We start from the raw sequence: 19,877 nt of genomic DNA, 5'->3' as shown, positions 1-19,877 counted from the left end.
TCATCGATAGTACTGTAAAAATCTCTTAAGAACCTTTCTGGGAATGCCACTAATTCTCACAGGAAAGTAAAGCTTATCAGCTGGGATATTATCTTGTTCTTGGCTTCCACTAATTCTTAGAGGAAAGCAACTACTGCATGATACAACAATGAAATCGTGCATACTTGTGATACATTCGGATGTTGTGAATATACAACAATCAATTCAATGGATATTCATACAACACTACAGTCAGTACATGCAAAAATGAATATCTTTTTTCGAACAACATCAATCCCTGGATCATTATTGCTTGCTTCTCCAAAAACATGTTACACACATGAATATACAACACTACAATACATGCAAAAATGAATCGATACAATGAATATCTTCTTTTTTCGAACAACATCAATCCCTGGATCATTATTGCTTGCTTCTCCAAAAACATGTTACACACATGAATATATAACACTCCAATACATGCAAAAATGAATCGATACAATGAATATCTTCTTTTTTCGAACAACATCAATCCCTGTATCATCATTGCTTGCTTCTCCAAAAACATGTTACACGCATGAATACACACCGATGGCAACTTCTGGAGTGATAGCTTACCTCAGTTTTGTTCTGGTCAAGAGATCTCTTGTGCACATAAAACAGAATAAGTTGATGGAGAATACTGAGCACCCACAAGCCTGTGTTGCCATCTCCCTTGGACATATATGCTTCACGTACCAAATAGGGACTTCACAACGGTCATCCTTAAACACTGGCTTAACTGCACCTGGTTCACATCATCTCACATATTAGCTTGCATCTTTTTCCAATGGTTGTCATGGAGCGTTAGAATGACTGAAGCAGCAGTTAAAAGTATCCTTAATATTTGAGTTTTGACTAAAGCAGGAATACTAAGAATAGATAACAAGTTGGGAGAATAAGGCAAGTATGAGGAGGCAGTAAACAGCTAGGTAGTTTGCTTCCTTCTATATAGCTTAAAACAAAACAAACAGAAATGATACGGACTCTATAGACCATTCTTCATTCTGATCCAAGACTAAACCAAACAGGAATGCCGAAACTTGTACTGTTGAATGACACTGGAAAGGAATGATCATAAGTCAGCATAAGGCTCCAGGCAATACGAGATCTGGATATAACCAACATACATTTTCCCCAATTAGTATAGAAGCATGACTCAAACTCTTGCCAACCAAGTGGCAAGGTATAATCACAAATTCACAACAATGCTAAACTTCACCAATTCACATTCCAGTCCAAACAACTTTTTTTTTAATTCTTGCTACTTTCTTGTCTTTTCATAATTTTTACGGGAGGAATGGTGAGGATGATGCAATCATTAGTAGGCTATTAGTGATGAAAATGTTGAAGTGCTTGGAAGTGTGAATATGAAGAGCTAAATTTCTATAGGTTTAACAGACTACAGCTCATCATTATTGTTATCCAAGTGTTTCCTCAATTATAAGTGATTAGCCATAAGGTAAACCTCTAAATTAAAATAGTCAATGGTAGACTTTAGAAAAAATTTATGGCTGGAAATTAAGATCCAATCTAGGTCCTGACAGATGCTTACCATGGTCAGGTCAAAGCAATCTGTCATCAGTACCAAATTACTGTGAAATTTCTGATATATTGCGTTGTCGAGTTTCCTCTTCCTCCTCAATGTCATGCTTCTCCTATTCAAAGACCTTCAGAAGTTGAGAAGAATGATAATAAAAAAAATTACTAAATTACAAACAAGCAAAGTAGAGACAGTTAAATTCCAACATGTTCCATAGTCATATATGTTTCATGTTCAGTTGATGATCTACTTCATTATCAGATTTAAAACTGAAATTTATTGGATTCAGAATCTTGGCCAAATTGCTGAAATTTGCTTCATGGACTCCAGAATTGGAATCAAACTTCTAAAAGAGGTACTGGTGATCATAATTGCCATAATCATAATATAAAAATATTTTGACATAACATATTGATACAATAATGTCTATTATCTCAGACAAGGTTAGCAATACCGTACCATACTGGTATTTCGACCTGGGCTCGGTACCGGTACGTTACGGTATACTGAGCGGTACACCCAGGTGTACCGAGTACTGTAGCACTGCTACAGTGCTACAGTACTACAGTATACTGCTACAGTCTACAGTACTCTCGGACCGATAACAATCGGTCCGTGTACCGACAACCTATCGGACCGGTACGTACCGCCCATACCGAGCGGTATGGCTCGGTATGGCAGACCTTGATCTCAGACATTATTAGATACAAAGGTTTGTGTAATAAAACATAACCTATAACATATATAACGTTGTAATATCATAACTAATTATAAATAATCATACAATAACATATTAATGCATTAATTATCTAATATAGAGTATTCAATATACAGCGACAAATGAACAATATACTAATTGTAAAGTAATAATATTGGTTAGAAATAACTAATTACAAAGATATATACTACGATAAACAAGTACATAATTGAGTTAGTATGATAAATAAATAAAGTTGAGATCTTTAACTCTAATATCAAGTATTTGAGTGGAAATTACAATGAACAGCATTTCATTAGCAGGATTTGGAACAAAAGATCCCTTACCTGTCTACTCTTTGAATGTGGAGAATTTCCTTTTGCAGTGTCAAGGTGTGTGGAATTATGCCTACTTGGCTGCTTTTTACTTTGGAATGCTTGAATTCCATGGATAGATTCAATCATCAAGGTGCCACGCCTTCTAGATTTATTGTTATCCTCAACCAAGTTGCTTGGACCCCATGTGTACATAACAAATTTCCTCAGCTGGTTAAGTATAAAACAAATGTTAGGTATACTGCAAGATCTATATCTGCAACTTTAATCTGCTGATATACCTTATCCCAATTCTTTTGTGCACGTCTTTGTCTAAGGATATTTCTCATTGCAGTATCCTCGTAGCGAAGTTTCTTGATTCTAGCCTCACACTGTGACATAGAATGAAGTGCAAGATGTTGGCAGGTAGCTAAATTGACCAGAAACTATCATATAAGAGTAGTACAAAGGATAAGCTGTCACAAAAACCTGATACATGCAACAGTGGATGAAAAGTTCCAATGGTCTAGAGTGAAGGATTGTGCAAGATAACTAATAATGACTACAAATAGCATATACACAATTACCTCCGTAACAAGCTCAATAAAGCTCCTGAATAAATATCAAAAGCAACGTCCACATAGATGCTGTTATTTAACCAGCAATAGCCATTGTAACATCATGGGAAAGAATCAACACATGTGCTCAGAGTTCTTACTGTATTATCTGTGTGCAACAACAATGATATATGACACATCTCACCCTAGTTTGAAACTTTGAAAAAGGGAAAAAGGTGTGATCCACAAATTATGATATACTGCAAAACACATAATTGATGCACATTGCACACATCTAGTAGGTAAAATTAAAAATGTATTCAATCAAATAATTCTAAGAGTGAAAACTGAGTTACACTCAATGTGGAAAAGAGTCACATGATCTCACACACAGAAACAAGATTTCAGAACCTATTATACACGAGGTTATACTTCGAACCTATTAAACTCCAGACCGAGGATTGATATTCAAAATGTACCAGGCATATCACCTAGGGCCAAGTACAAACCATTTCATGACCAAAATAGTTGCAGAACAGGAGGTACCAATGCTATTTGCTATGTATACCTGATAGCTTCTTATTCAATCAAGCACGCATAAGAATTAAGATGCAAGAAATCTCAATTTGAGGACCAAGAGACATGTTTGTTCATTTAGTTCACCAACTTGGTCATTGTCATCACTTGTCAGTATTAGAAAAGAATCATAAATAATAGATGCTCAGAGGCTCAGACCAAATGGTAATGTACTTTAGGTGAAAAATTATAAACAGAAATATGTCATATGATTTAGGTGAACAAAACAGTAAGGGAATATGTACATGTAACACATCATTTCTAGAAACTTGTACACACACTATTATTAGTTCATATGTAGAATCCAGGAAGCAAAATTATTCAATATATCTAGATACCATAACGGGCATCAAGCCAATGACATACTACCCAAAAATGTACTTGGACAGAGTGGTCCAAATAGTTCACCGAGAAAAATGGCGGTTGTATCTGTATCACAAATATTATATTGTACAAGCACCTAATCTCTTTGGCTTAACTAAAGAAATTTTTTTTCCAACATATCACATTTACAGAATTGAGTATGGTACATCCAATGAACTAGCGTTTATGCCACTAGGGCTTATGCCCAAGACAAGATTCACAACTCCAGTTAGACTTAAAATATGGATTACTTTGACATCTTCAAGGTTTACCTACATGGCTTATTTACACAAGACCCCAATAAAATCATTCAAGGAGCTTAAAAATATAAGCTAAAATTTACACGATAGACAGTAGATGATGTAAACGTATGCTGTTATAACAAAAGAATGTGAATCATAAATGAAATTACCTGAATCAAGAACCAAAGGAAAATTGCAAGGCTAAAAGTGAAAAGACCTCCAACATCCGCAAGGAACCCCACTGCAAATAATGAACAAACAGAACTCATAACTGTGCAGAACATATAATTTTGATCAAAAGATTGAACATAAAACCACAAAAATTAAGAAAGAAATCCATGGGCCATGTAAAAAAGAATAAAGGATCTGTTCCTCCATCAAATGAACCAAGTAAATTAATATTTAGGAAAAGTTAACAACAGAAGATTGCTCCTTGTTGTTACAAATTTATGTAATTTCCTGCATTCAGCAATTCAAGAACCATTACCCTGAAATTGTTGCATTGTTCCTGTGGAAAATTACAGTACGAGTTCTTTCAATCAAGAACCTAAATAAACTCCGTCCGACACTGATTTTGGCAATCGGTCAAACTAACAGTATCAATATACCCGATGGTATACCAACCTTGGAAAAAATAATTTTGTGATATCAGGTACTTCTTTACCAACTCTCGGCCTCCTCCCCTCTTCCTCGTCCTCCTTCTTTACCTCCACCTCCTCCTCTTACTCTCCTTTTCCTCTTATTTTCCTCCACTCTCCTTCTAGCATTGTGGTATATACCGGCATACTAGTGTGTATGTATGCTAGCTAGTACTGGACCCATTCCAGTTCAGTTGGCAATCGGCATGGGTCTGGTTCCCAAAATTGCAATCCTTGTAAAAAATTTTACTATCTATCAACACAATGTGCATAGAACAGTCAAAGTAGCTAGCATGGTGCATGTCAAACACAAACATTTAATACATATAACTTCAAGGATCACTGAGTTACCATGCAAGCCGCCAGGAGACCAGTTTGCAAGTTCTTCTATTCACAAAGTGCACAATATAAAAAAGGTGTAACTAGTGCATGAGACTTCCTCCAATGTGGGGGTTGGGAACAAAGTGCATAGTGTATGTTGAATAATTTCACCTAGTGTTTTCAGAAGGCACTCGGGCGAGGCGCGAGCACCTAGCAAAATGTCGAGGCAAAACGTTTCAATGAAGCGCCACTCGGGCACTCACCTGAGCTTAAGCACAGGGCACCTTAAGCGAGTGCCCAAGCAAAGTTTGGTCAGCTTCAAGCATGGTTCAATTGAATGAGCAACATGGTTCCACTGAACCAACTAACGTACCCCATGACAACCCCCCAACGCCCCCTCTCCTATCTCGTGCCCAACCCAATGAGACAACTCTGAAAGCAAACGCCTACGTCTATTGCCACTACCTTCGTCCGTCACTATAGCTTTCGCCACCATTGTCGCCTTCGTCCACAGCTTCATCTGCCACGGTTGCATTCGTCCACAACTCCGTCCGCCACCACTGTCGCCTTCCGCAGCTTCGTCCGCCGCCCTCTCCTTCCCCCACCTTCCTCCACAACCGTCGGGTGCTTCTTTTTTTAGTTCGTTCTTTCTTATTTTGATTAACTTGTTGCATCATATTGAGGTGGTGCACTATTACTCTATTAGGAGTTAGAAATGTTTAGCACCATATTGAAAACACTATTTAGCATGGTCTCCATCAACGAAACCCTATTTAGCATATTTCATCGAATTTGGCGTTAAACTTCATTGTTTTAAAATTTTTGTTATTAGAAGATAAACAATGCAATTTGGTATTTTATATGATTTCAAATTGATGTATCATTTTTATTTTTAAGATCTTATTTATCAATGGTAATATATATATTTTTAGATTTTAATATTCTAGAGTGCTTAGCGCCTCATGCGTTTTGGGACCTTAGCACCTAACGTTTTTAAAAACACTGATTCCATCATAATAAAGGGCAATATAAAACCTCAGACTCCACCATAGTGATGACCTATATCAATCTACATAACCAATAGAATGATTTACTTTATATTTGGAACTGGTCAGTTTTCAATGTTTTAAAATTTTTGTTATTAGAAGATAAACAATGCAATTTGGTATTTTATATGATTTCAAATTGATGTATCATTTTTATTTTTAAGATCTTATTTATCAATGGTAATATATATATTTTTAGATTTTAATATTCTAGAGTGCTTAGCGCCTCATGCGTTTTGGGACCTTAGCACCTAACGTTTTTAAAAACACTGATTCCATCATAATAAAGGGCAATATAAAACCTCAGACTCCACCATAGTGATGACCTATATCAATCTACATAACCAATAGAATGATTTACTTTATATTTGGAACTGGTCAGTTTTCAATAGGATTGAACAAGATAGGGGTGTTCAAAAATATGCATGGATAATTTAATCAGAAGAACAGTTAAAACTATACACAAAAAATAATTATCTTACCAATTCCAATCATGTTTTCCTTGTCAATCTCGACGATGTAATCAGAAAGATAACTTATGTACAGCGTGGTGTTGACTAAACCATCCTTGGAAACTTGAAGGGAGTCTTGGAGGTCACTAGACTTAGAAAAAAATGTTCCAGGGATAAAGTCATGAAATAGAGGTTGTATGAGGTTCAAATTGTTATATGCTTGGGGAAACAAATGGATTTTCAATACGTTGACATCTGACCCTCTGAAGGTTTTGGGCGTATCATCTGTATAGGTATTTGGTTTCACTGTACCGCTAACGAAGCTAACATGCCTATTATTAGCATGGTCCTTTGCTGAAAGGTTGAACCGGAAGCCAACAGCAGTAGCAGGATCATTTCGGAGGTCAACAAACTGCCATGAAATATAATGATTTCTTCGAGGAATCTGACAGCTGTTGCACCTAAGAGATATGATAGGGCCACTGCTAGTGTTTTGGCAATTATATTCAACATAAGTTGACAAAGGAAAAACTCTATAGTCAATAGAGCCCGGAGTTCCAATCACCAGCGAATCAGGGCCACGTAAATGAGAACAGCTCATGCTAGAAATAGTGGTTATACTAAATTCCAAGTCATTGACAAATGAAAGTAAATCTGGAGCATTCGCAGGTCGGACTCTATGCACTTCAATGCTCCTCTTTGTAATAATCTGATACAGCAACCTGTCACAAGAGAGCTTTTTCACCTTACAATGTTGCTAACAAGGATAAAATTTTGCATGAATAAATTAAACATGATTGACCAAATTATCAATCCTTTAATGAACTTGACATTTTCAAGTAGAGGAAGGCATCCACACTTACGCTGACAATAGACCAACAAAAAGTATTGAGCTTGCTACAGAAAATGTTCCACCCAGCTCTGTTTTCCTCTTTATCACTGCCTTGTTGTCATCCTGTATCAGAAAGTAACAAACAAAAGCCACATTACATAAACCATCTTCCTAAGTGCATGTTATGTCACTTTGTTGTGTATTAAATTGCAATTAGAAGTGCACAAGTTCAGCTATCGGCAAGCAGAATTTAAGAATTCCAGGCAATCAGCAGCAATACTACAATGTAAGGAAAATAATGAAGATAACGTATATCTCTATTTGTATAAATAATATGCCAAGATGTAAAAGTTTACACACTAATGCCTATGAAGAAAGTATCAGAAAGGACTTTCACAGAAATTCTATGAAGAAAGGAATCAACTACCAATTGGTACTATCCCACAAATCCATCAAGCTAGTACATATCATGTGGTATGATACACCTTGGCACACTAGTGAAAGGATATCTAGATTTTAATTTTCAGACTGATACTGATTACGGCAATCAGTTGAACAGGTACAATAACACTGTACTGAGCCAACCTATATGATCCATACCAGTACTTGGTCAAACCAGAAAACCAATTGATACATCCTGGTCAAACCAGTATTTGAAACCTTGGTTTAAAGTTTAAACATTAGTATTTGTTGACATGGCATATAGTTTGTTTGCTAGTGTGTTGAGAAATTGTCAAACTCTATGGACACAGTATTTAGTACATAAAGATACGTTAAGTGCAAATTGGACAATGTACAATTATTATATCTGAAACTTAATGAAACATAACAATCAATCATATAATTCAAATGCATACAGAAAATATTAAACAAAAAGTTTTAATGCAAAGATAAAGTGGTGGCTACCAGCATACTTTGTTAAAACAATGAAATAAGAAGTAGGGGGAGAGTAGCAACAGGAAGTTGGAAAGGAAAGTTACACTTGACATACACTTCTTATGAGCAGTATAGTACATTATAAAAGGTTCTGAATTGCTTAAGCTTATTCTTCGAAATATAATTTTTTCTAAAAAATAATAATAATAAAATTTCTCATTCTACTGCTAATACTCCGGAAGATCCTGGTGTTTCTAGTCTAGTAGATCTCCCTCCACATGCAAGTGAAAAGGAAATTCCATGCAAATCTATAGTTAGTTGTGATAGCTATTTTAAGTAAAAAATTTACTCTATATTTTAATGCCATAATTGACGTTTCCTGTCTGAAGTGGCATGAATGGGTTTCATCTTGCTTAGTTGTACCAAGAAATTTCCTAGTTAGATGTTTACTCAGTACCAGATTGTTCCATGAGATCTCTTGCCCATGAGTTCCCACCATCATTTTTCTAACAAAGCCATATTGTGAATTGTTGAACCCCAATTCTAGGTAAGTTCCCTTGGACCCCCCAATCCTTAATATTGTGAACTGTCGACCAAGAATCCAACACCAGCCTTCATTACATATTCCCACCTTCCATAGAAAATTGTAACATTATAATGTATATTGCATTATCCACCCACTCTGAAAGTTTGAAGTGTATCAATAGGCTAGAGAGGAAAGATTTCACAATGAAAAGACAGGTGCTCTTTCAGCATCAAGTTTGGTTCAGTCACCACTTGGTCATATTGTCAAACTATCAAACTCATACCTTAACTACAAACCAGATTCTCAGATATCATAGCTATTAAAATAATAACCCACAATTCCCAAGACAACCCACATTGGATTTTCCGTAACAAAATAATAATATGTACTCAATTTGCCTATCTTTTTATCAACTTATATCCAACCTATCATGACTCATGTTTTTTGTGAAGCATATAGAGCATACTTAAATATACTACATTTTCATAAATATATAATATATAACATGGTACCAGAACCCAGTCTAGTTTGACCAATCTAATGTTAACCAAGTAATTCATACCTAGTATTTTTGTATGCCCAAACCCACATAATACAAATATTTTTAAATGTCTTGTAAATTCTGTTGAACCAGGTTCCTAGAAGAAGGGACCTTGAAAATAGCCTTTTTCAGAAGTTAAACTGGATTTATCAGACGAGTCATAAAATCATGGGGATGGCCAATGATGATAATTAGGACCACTTGAGCTATTCAAAGGATAGAAACATACTGCAATGCAACAATGGTAACAACAAGCCTCTTAATCCCAACTATTTGTGTCAGGTCACAATGCACCTTTTCAATGATTCCACATTGCTAGGCTATACCCTGTGATAATCCTAAGATCACACTACTCTTTTTCAGTTTTCTTTTTCTTTTTCCATCAAGACCTATTGGGTCTGTCCTCCCCACTGCAATTTAGCTCACCTTTCAGTGCCATTGCACCTCAACCTCAAAAAGGTTCCACAACGGGCAACCATGGACTGGAGTTACCATGCGACTTCATATACAGTTGCCCCTGTACACATGGAGTTAACGAAGTTACCAAACACTGTCATGGGAAAAGCAAATTATACGCACCAAGACTGTGATGGTAATTTACTTGCAGCTCATGAGCTGAACTAATTTATTTTCATTTGCAATCACCTTGCACTTTTGGTCAACCTTTATCTTCTCACCTTCCACTGAGAAGGAGACAGGCCATTTCTATCGTATGACTGGCATCAATGATGTCGAGGCAAGCAAGGAACCAAATATGTAGGTGTCAATCAAACAAAGCCAAACCATCTTACTCCCGAACACGTCTAACCTCATCATATTACCGGACACGAAATCATTATATTCAAAAGGTAGGTAATAAATACGAATCCGACATTGCCGACCTAAAATTTGAGGTCCGAAAGGAGGGGGAAAAATACTGACCAACCAATGGTTGGTGTCGTAGAACATGTCGGAGCGGCTGATCCACCAGCGGAGGCGGAACCAGAGGCAGCGACCGCCGTCCACCCGGGTGAAGCGCAGCGCGAGGCAGAAGGCGAGCCAGACGAGTAGCGCGCCGAGGGTGACCTCGAGCAGCACGGCCTGCGACTGCGTGAAGCGCTTGATGGAGTCGACGGGTAGCACGGTGGTGAGGAAGGTGGGTGGCGCGGACGACACCCCGGAGCTCACCACCCACCCGCCGCCCGTCTCGAACAGCGCGCAGCTCCCGTTCACCAGGTACCGCCCCGGCTCGCACGCGCATAGCGTCCCGTTGTACCGGAACGCCATCGCCGGGCACCCACCGCTCCCGTCCTTCTCCATCGATCTCCTCCACTTCAATCGAGGCGTCAGGAAGAGGGGCGCGCTCCGATTCTACTCTAATGCGATCTGAGGGATGACTCGCAAACGAAGAAGGGAGAAGGGGGGCAGCTTCGCAACCCGTTGGTTCATTAACTCAATCAACAGCGATGATGATAATAATAATAATAATAATAATAATAATAATAAGATGGGGGTTGCGTGGCCTCTGAGTTCGATGGAATTGGGAGACAGGCGGAGATGGCTTCTGGTTTGTCTGTTTCCTCGCTGGAAAGCATGTGAAGGAGCAGCAATAAGTACTTTCTGGTCGCTTCTTCGGTGCTCAATGGCATTCGTGGTAAATAAATACGAATATTTGACGTAGATAATTTATGTGTCGTATATATATATATATATATATATATATATATATATATATATATATATATATATATATATATATATATAGATATATTGCTGAAATATTCATTAGAGACATTACTTATATGAAATTATCAAGACGGTACATGTAATCATCGATGGGTTTTTTTTTTCTTCCTTAATATAATTAAATTATCATAAATAATATGATACTTTATTTAAATTATTAACTTTCTTATTTGTGTAATATGATTAAAGGAATAATTAAAATTATTTTTCTTAATTACATGAATAAGTTAAAAAATTTATCAATCAATTAATAATTTATTTATTTATTTCCTAACAAATGATGTGATTTTTAGAAAGTAAAATGATTAAATTCTATTTCTGTGTGTTCATCATAAAAAATAAATTTTATAATTTTATCTTTATACTTATGAAGTAAAATAAAAATAAAAATTAAATTATTACTTACCTAACCAGCTACGAGGAGAATATTTCCCAACGAGAGGATCTTGAGGAGAGATAAGATTTTTTTTAATCCACTTTTATTTATATTTTAAAATATTTTAATATTATATTATTATAATTTATATAATATATAATAATATTTTAATTTTTTAAAATTTTATAATTAATAAATAATTATCATTGAATTATGATGTTAGAATGATTAGTTAATATAATAATAGTTCTGATTTATTTAATTAGACATATTTATGTTTTGAGAAATTATGTGTGAATTTTTATGATTTAATTAGTTTAAATTTGGAATCACGAAGTTAAATTAGTTAATTCATGAAAAGAATAAATTTGAGGTTAATTATTAATTTATAATTTTAAAAACTATTTTTTTAAAAAATAAAATATAATTTAATAAGAGGAGTCAAATTAGGGTTTGACCTTAGTTAAGTTGATTGGCCTGACTAACCTATGTGACGACATAACACATAATCAAGCATAACTCAACTCATATAGTTAGATATGATTTAACTCATGTGGTTAAACATGATCCATCTCATATTGTCATATATAGTTTAGTCTATATAGCCAAACATGACTCAGCCCATGTGGCTAGGTATAATCTAACTCATGTCATCAAATATGATCATGTACGATCTAACCCATATGACCAAGTATAATCTAGGTCAAGTAACCAAGCATAACACAACCTATGCCTAAGGTTCACCCCAGCTAATGAAACTAAGTTTGCCCAACTATGTGATTGACATTAAATACATCGTTATCTCTCTACCTAGCCCATTGTACCTCAACCTAACCTACTATCTAGGATAGACATATGTAGCGCACATAATCCATCCCAGGCTCAAGTGGGTCAGTTTGATCTAGGCTAGTACTATATGATATAGTCCAATTTTTTAATTTCTTCTCCCTTTATTGATTTGAGCTTGTTAGTTGACTGAATCAAACAAGTTTAATCGATTGAAGTTAGTTTAGGGTTATTTCTAACCAACTTGATTAGTTCAAATATATTTGACCTAATTGAGATCGATCAAATCTAAATTAGATCTATGATGATTCTAAACTGGTTATATGAAGATTCAATGTTGGTTCCATTAAGTATAGTCCAATTTCTTCTTCCTTTAGTAACTTGAGCTTGTTAGTTGATTGAATCAAATAAGTTTAATCGATTCAAGTCGGTAATTCCAAACAAACTTGATCAGTTCAAACCTATTTGACCTAATTGAGATTAATCAAATCTAAATTAGACCAATCTACGATGATTCTAAACCGGTTATATAAAGATTTGATGTTGGTTCCGTTAAGTCCTAATTGAATTTAGTTCAAATCAATTAAGTTATTCCAATTAGGATTTTGGTTGATTGAGTACCATTGAGAGCTTAATATTTCATATCATATGTTATGATTTGATATACTTAAAAATTTTATTTGACGAGATCATTTAGAAATAATTATTAGTTTTCTTTTTTTTATATTAAATTGATGATATTAATATTATTATTACTATGTAGTTTATATGATTATACTAAGTGGTCCATATTACAAATGTGAAAGGAGCTACAAGTCTATCATAATGCGAAGCCACCAATAAACATAGTGTAACAAGTAATACAATAAACATGATCTCTCACAATATTTTCTTATAGATACATGTATGAATGAATGGATAACCATAAATATATCTATGTCCACGGTAGAATGATTACTTTCAAAGATTAATAAGTCGTTAAACATGACGACTAAAAGGTTCCTCCATCAATTATCGGAAGAAATCTATATATCATTGTTATTGTGTATGTTATCGCGATATATTGTATATGATTAAAGCATAATTTTATTTATTAAATTATTATTATTATTATTTTCTATCATATGAGCTTCTTATTCAATTATCATATTATAATTTCATATTAAATTATTGACATTTGTATATGATTTATGAATTAAATTATTTTTCTTTCACCAAAATCCAAAACATTTAAAGATGTCAATTACTGGTTAAAACAATCCTGGGACCGAATTCCATCTTTAACACTTATCATTGCAAAGAAAACAAAATACAATGACTCGTTAATCCATAGCTGCACGGAGATGAGATGTTATAGACCATTACTGGATAGCTTGAGCACATCCAAGAAACAGTGTGAAACACTATATCTTCAGTTAAAGAATCAAATTGTTGGCACCTTGACCTTATCCAAAACAAAGAAGTGAATCATGCGAACTGTGTCGGAATATTGATCATTGCGCTATTACATTAACACCAAATCGGCAACAGAATGTTACATCTCAAATTCTATAAGCATGGACTTCTAACCCTATTTGAGCAAGGCTTTGGTCATATATATATATATATATATATATATATATATATATGCCATGAGATAATTACAAAGAAGATTGTGGTGCCAATACTGAGCCCCTCATGGCCTTTTCCCGTGAAGCTTCTCAACCACATGCAGTATTCACCTTTACTATCACAATGCCAGACAGCTTCCACCATATGTTTGCAACCAGATATTGGAACGTTGAGATCTTTCTGATACCATCAACATATTGTAGTCATGTTCACATGTTTTCCTGTTTTGCTTCCAGATCAATATGGAGAGCTTAAGGGGTGCCACTTTCTGAATGGGTCAAGATCGCACTCTATGGAAATTCAAGGGTTGATATCTGAACATGTTTGGGGTCAAATCAGCAAAGCGATGTCTCTAATCCGTGATCCGTTTCCCCAAAATGATGCAAGACATAAACCCATTATGGCCATCAGAACGACTGAGCATGCAGCAGGAACTGCATGAGTGCTTCCCAAAAACTGTGTAGCAAGAAGCCCAGCAAGGGTGGAGCTCTGCATCCCTGTGCACAGTGAAATCGTTCTGCAAACTGACTCTTCTTGCCTGCAAAGAACAACAAATAAGGATGAAGGTTAATGCAAAAAACTCAGTTGAAGTTTAGTGCGTCTTTAACACCAAAAGGAGCTGCTAGAGTAGACCACAACTTACAGGCATGTATCAGTTGCATACATGCCAGCAGTTGCTTTTGCTTACAGAAGGAACTAAAAGTGTTGAGCATTACACTACAGTATATTTAAATTGCAAGTCTGAGCTAATGGCAAATTCTAGTATAATAAAAGAGAGAACAAGTGATCATCAAGTAAATGGTGAATGTGTGGGAAGTCTATAATCACACAACAGGATCGGTACTGGGAGGGGGAGCTTGCTCCAAAGCATGTTAGAAGCTGTGATTTGCTGCCCAGATTTAAGATCTTCTCAGATTCAAACTTCTTATATTTCCAAATTATAATCCTTCTAGTTTACATAGTACAAAAGCCATAATCTTTTAACTGTTGCATTCATCTAGATGTGAAGTATAGCAGATATTCCCATACATGAATAGTGGAGCGAACATGCTTGATGTACCATCTTTAGCTTAGCTTAAAAAATTTTGAGCCATGATTTATGGAGAAAGGATCAGTTTTTAACTAGAGTTGCATAAAAAGGAAACACAATGTGAAATTAATTAAGAATTAATGACTCAATAATTAGACACATAAAAACATTAAAAAAAAAAAAAGACAACTTCTGGTCATGAATATAAAAGTGTTGTACAAGAAGTTATCTTATTATGTCCATATTAAGAACAATGACTCCATTATAATGTAAGATGTAGTTGTGTACAACCTTCATTGGAAGATTTTGAGATGGAAAACTATGATGCATAAGACAATATAAAAATTCCAATAGCAACTCGAGCAACTACCATTAATTCAATATTTCCAAATTAAAGCCAGTCAAAAAGACCAAATATGCATCAATAGAGTAAAAAAGAAACAAACAAGCGTAGAACAAAATTGATCACTATCAAAGAAAAAAAAATTACCTAAAAAATGGAAATTTGGCAAACCAGTAACCCAACACAAAGGCAACAAGATGAAATGTCAATATTGGAAAAAGCAACATGAGACCATGTGAAGACAAGATCTGGTTCCGATTAATAGCAAGGGGGCTTCCGATGCATAGTGAGGTGCAAACCATCGCGAAAAAGGGCATTATAGGTTGGATAAAGTTCACAACAGCCTTTGCGTAAGTGTTGAGAACAAGGCCCAAAGCAACAGGAACAAGTACAACCTGTAAAAGCAACATAAGCTGTAAGTGACATACAAGCAATAAAGTCACATGTCATCAAACATTCACATTGCTCCTCAATGAGATTCCAAAAAGGTAGCTCATGGAACATTAGACCTCTACATGATCATACAGTTTAAAATAGTAAAACATGAATGCCAATCATTTTGTATGTTAATATTAACTATGTAATCGCTGGTAAAAACTAGATAGATGAAAACCATTAGGCTTATTGTAGAAATGTATGAAAAAGACTTGATCAATATAGATATTTAACATATCCACAGAACAAATTTTGCTAAAGATGATTCAACACAGCAATTATTACAGACGATTCTATGTAAGTTTTCACACATGTGACCATTATTATGCCAAGGAAAGAGAATAAAACTGGATAATTCTTCAAAGATAGAAGAAGATCTAAATAAGCCATCAAAAGAAATAACACACAAGATTAATTGCAGAAGTTTAATAAGAAAACCTAGGTCTCAAAAACCCAACCTTGTCTCAGACATCTAGCGATGTATCATCTCATATCCCTTGGATATTGCACAGACTTTATATGCTTTCAATAAATTTGAACATCTAATTTTGGCCTTTATCACATGATAAAGAATCAATAAAAGAACTCAATAAAATCAAACAAACCATGTTTATGATATCTTTGCTAATACTGCAACCTCCTTTGGTTCCTATACCACAAACATTATTGCATATACTACTTAACGCATTAATACTAAAGAGACATGCTGATTTTTAACTGATCAAGTGTAAGTACCAGAAGTGGCTTTTGCATAACAAAAGCTGGTTGTTTTTCTTTTTTTCACTTTCTTATACCAGTGAATTTGCACGAAACATTTCAACATCAATAGTGCTCTTATATACGAAAATAGTTGATCCAAGCTTTTTTCTAGATCATTCTACTATATACTATGATTTGCAAATATGTTGTCTTTACCTGCAAAATGGACTTGGACATAGCAACTCCATCTACTGGGACCACAGAGCCAATCAGAAGGCCAGTAAGAAGTGGTGTCATAAGTACAGAAGAGATTGTTGTTGAGCTGGTTAGTAGAATGCTTAAGGCCACATCACCCTTGCTCAGGAAACTAGCATAACTTGAGAGTTGTGCACCCGCAACACAGCAAGTAAGGATAAAGCCAGCATAGAACATAGAAGGTGCTCTGAATATCTTCGCAATCAACAGGCCTAATACTGGCTTCAGCACATATTGTGCAATATATCCAACAGATAAAGGTAAAGGTCTGCAGCAGATAAGTCATAATGAAAATACTAATTTAAGTAACTCATTGAATAGAACAACTGGAAGAGATAGAAAAAAGAACCTCTTGAAGGCAAGAGCAAAATCATCAATAGATAGCCTGATACCAATGGATAGCATAATACCTCCCAGAGCAGGGGCATAATATTCTTTCGAAACCCTAGCAAAGATCAAGAAGAAATCAGCGTCTCCAGGTTCAAAATAGATAAATAAATGTGACTCGGACATGTCTTTTTTTCTGTAATCCAATATCTAGGAACCACAATTCTTCTAACCAGTCATAGTGAAAGAAAAGCAACAAATTATACAGAGTTTGAAGTAGAATGTCAAGTAAATTCTCAAGTTGTCAGAAAAATTATTCATGTATCAAAAAAGTTCTTAGTCAAAATTATGCCAGGCCAAGTGGGAATAAAAAGACGAGGTGCTACCAGTAATCAAACATGCTATTTATTGTTCCATTATCACTGCACCCATACAAAATCTCTCTACATCATTCAGACTACGAGATCAATTTGAACCTTGCATTCCTAGTTTTTCTAAATCTCATGAACAGAAAAGAGTAAATCCTTGCGAACCTATACCATCAAACTCTCCTAGTTCCTATTTAAATTATTGTTTATGAACATGTAAACCAACTACATCCAGTTCATTAATTCATAAACTAATAAATAAAGCCGCATTTTACTGACACTAACCACTCATTGTGTCTCAAACATAAAACTTTGTTTATTCACTTCACTGTACATAATTCTTTTATTCATAATGACAAAAATCTATGAAAACTTCACATAGGGACAACTCTTTAGACTACATTAAAGAAGCACAAAGGTAGTATATGAAGTCTATCAAGATTCTTCACCATTAACTGGACATGATTAATACAATCTATACTGAAACCTCATCAGCCTTTCATATGATCAACAATTTCCTAAATCCAGAATTGTTTTATCTGTGTGAAAGGAGCAGCACTAGAATATCATGAATGTGTCATTAAAGAAATAAAGAGAATCAATGCAACTCAGCACTTACTTTCCAAAAGCCAAATTCAGCACATTTCTGCAATCAGAACAATACCAGATTGAGAATAGAAATCCTTCCATGATAATTTCGAAAATGACAACTCAAGATAGTTTCAATATTAGGAAGATAAATAAGTTGATCTTAAAACTTAATGATGCATGTATCCATTCTTCAGGCTTTAATTTACAGCCCTTTACTCTGACATCCAAGAAGTGCATGCAAATCAACAGCTTAGCTTCAATCCTTACTTCATGATCATAATTGTGCAATCACATAAATCCCACCGCAAACACATTCAGTACCAGAGAAAGAACTAAAACCCTAATCACACTTCGACACACAACCCCCCCAAACAACCATCTTACATCTAAAACCGAAAGCAAGGAGATAAGAAGGGTTAACCAGCTCACCAGGAGAACGTGGCGGGATTGGCGAGGGCGGCGACTGCAGTGGCGGCGACGACGAAGGGGAGCAGCAACGACAGGCCCTGGGATGGGTCGCCGGCGGCCTGGTCGGCGCCTCCTCCGTTGCCACCGAGGAGCTCCCCGGGGCCCGCCCCGAAGGAGAGGAGAGAGGCGCTGCCCTCCCTCCGTTGCCACCCGTCCCTCCCCAGCCTCGGGAACGACGTCGAGCACGCCGATGCCCACCCCCATCTCCCGCGCCCGCGGACGGCCTTCAGTGTCGGGAAGCTGGACGGACGCGGCGCCGTCACCGCCAACGAAGGTGACGGAGAGGCTTGACCCCCGGGAGTCCGCCGGAGAGAGGGACCGGCGACGAGGCAGCCGCAGGCGAAAGCTGGGAGCGCGGCCATGCCGAGGAATCGGTGGGCGGATCGGCCAACGGAATCAAAAACACGAAGTAACGGTGGGGTTTTAGTCTATTTCGATAGGCATACGTGAGGTCCATAAAGGAAGTGGAGGGTTGAGAGAGGAGGCGTCGAACGACACTTCAGTCGGTGGTACGTCACCCTCCGCGTCTACCCGTGTGGTAAATAGCCGAGATACTGGGACCCAGAAAGGACCCGCCTCCTAGGGGAGTGCGAGGTGTGCCATGCGTCGAAACGAGCGTGCAGGATTCGAAGACTGGCCTTGATATTTGCAAGGACGGTTTAGAGTTTAGAGTTATGGGGTTTTGTTTTTCCCATTTAATTTTGATTTATTTTACGACTTATTGTTTCTTAATATAATTTTTTAACGACTTGATATTTGTCAGCATCAAATTTCATCAATCTTATTGCATTTGGAGTTGGGATAGATTTGGTTTGGAATGAAGCATGATATGACGGCTCAATTAACAATCATTTCATATGATTGGATTTTGTCTGTTAAGTCTTCGATTGATAATTAATTACTTATCACTTAAAATCGGATCAATATGGATCAGAAGACAGCTTTTTTGTCTTTGATGTCATATCTCTAACATGCTTTTGAAGGTGAACCGCCAACGGGAACAAAGGAAGTGGAATGGATTAAAGATAAATAAACTCATCACCTACTTTAAACATTCAACAGACAGATATGAACTTAGAATCTTGCCATTCTATGAACTTAGAAACTTGCCATTCTATGTCATCCACCAAAGATATATATAATTAAGGATCATCGAGGAGCTTCACGTATGATTTCTTTCTTCATAATCGGATAGAACAATCACATAATACTTCCCCTACAAACTTTAAATTGAACTCAAAAAGTATCTCAGCATTAATCTCAAAATTAATATGAAACGAGATCTAAAATTTTGGTTCATTGGAAACCTAGGAGATTC

At 36.1% G+C, this 19,877-nt stretch overlaps 2 protein-coding genes across 4 annotated transcripts; both read right to left on the bottom strand.

Moving 5' to 3' along the window:
* Nucleotides 1-324: 324 nt before the first annotated feature.
* Nucleotides 325-10,993, bottom strand: LOC135584421 (uncharacterized). 3 transcript variants are annotated; one of them, XM_065133299.1, is made up of 8 exons: nt 10,467-10,992; nt 7,634-7,725; nt 6,801-7,492; nt 4,484-4,554; nt 2,878-2,967; nt 2,609-2,806; nt 1,577-1,679; nt 325-769 (listed from the first exon to the last, which is right to left on the bottom strand). In XM_065133299.1, exons 1-7 carry the CDS (start codon nt 10,842-10,844, stop codon nt 1,614-1,616), a joined length of 1,587 nt encoding a protein of 528 aa, XP_064989371.1. In that variant the 5' UTR covers nt 10,845-10,992; the 3' UTR covers nt 325-769; nt 1,577-1,613. The 3 variants fall into 3 exon arrangements, with proteins under 3 accessions (XP_064989371.1, XP_009393762.2, XP_064989382.1); XM_009395487.3 differs by lacking the exon at nt 1,577-1,679 and having other exon boundaries at nt 10,467-10,993; XM_065133310.1 differs by lacking the exon at nt 325-769 and having other exon boundaries at nt 1,577-1,691; nt 10,467-10,993.
* A 2,902-nt stretch (nt 10,994-13,895) lies between these two features.
* Nucleotides 13,896-18,990, bottom strand: LOC103979366 (probable sodium/metabolite cotransporter BASS3, chloroplastic). The gene is made up of 5 exons (XM_009395489.3): nt 18,521-18,990; nt 17,155-17,250; nt 16,767-17,073; nt 15,564-15,811; nt 13,896-14,581 (listed from the first exon to the last, which is right to left on the bottom strand). Exons 1-5 carry the CDS (start codon nt 18,919-18,921, stop codon nt 14,374-14,376), a joined length of 1,260 nt encoding a protein of 419 aa, XP_009393764.2. The 5' UTR covers nt 18,922-18,990; the 3' UTR covers nt 13,896-14,373.
* Between the last annotated feature and the right edge of the window lie 887 nt (nt 18,991-19,877).

Source organism: Musa acuminata, chromosome BXJ1-3 (assembly GCF_036884655.1).
Source record: "Musa acuminata AAA Group cultivar baxijiao chromosome BXJ1-3, Cavendish_Baxijiao_AAA, whole genome shotgun sequence".
NCBI classification, from domain to species: Eukaryota; Viridiplantae; Streptophyta; class Magnoliopsida; order Zingiberales; family Musaceae; genus Musa; species Musa acuminata.
This window is presented reverse-complemented; position numbering and strand designations above follow the sequence as displayed.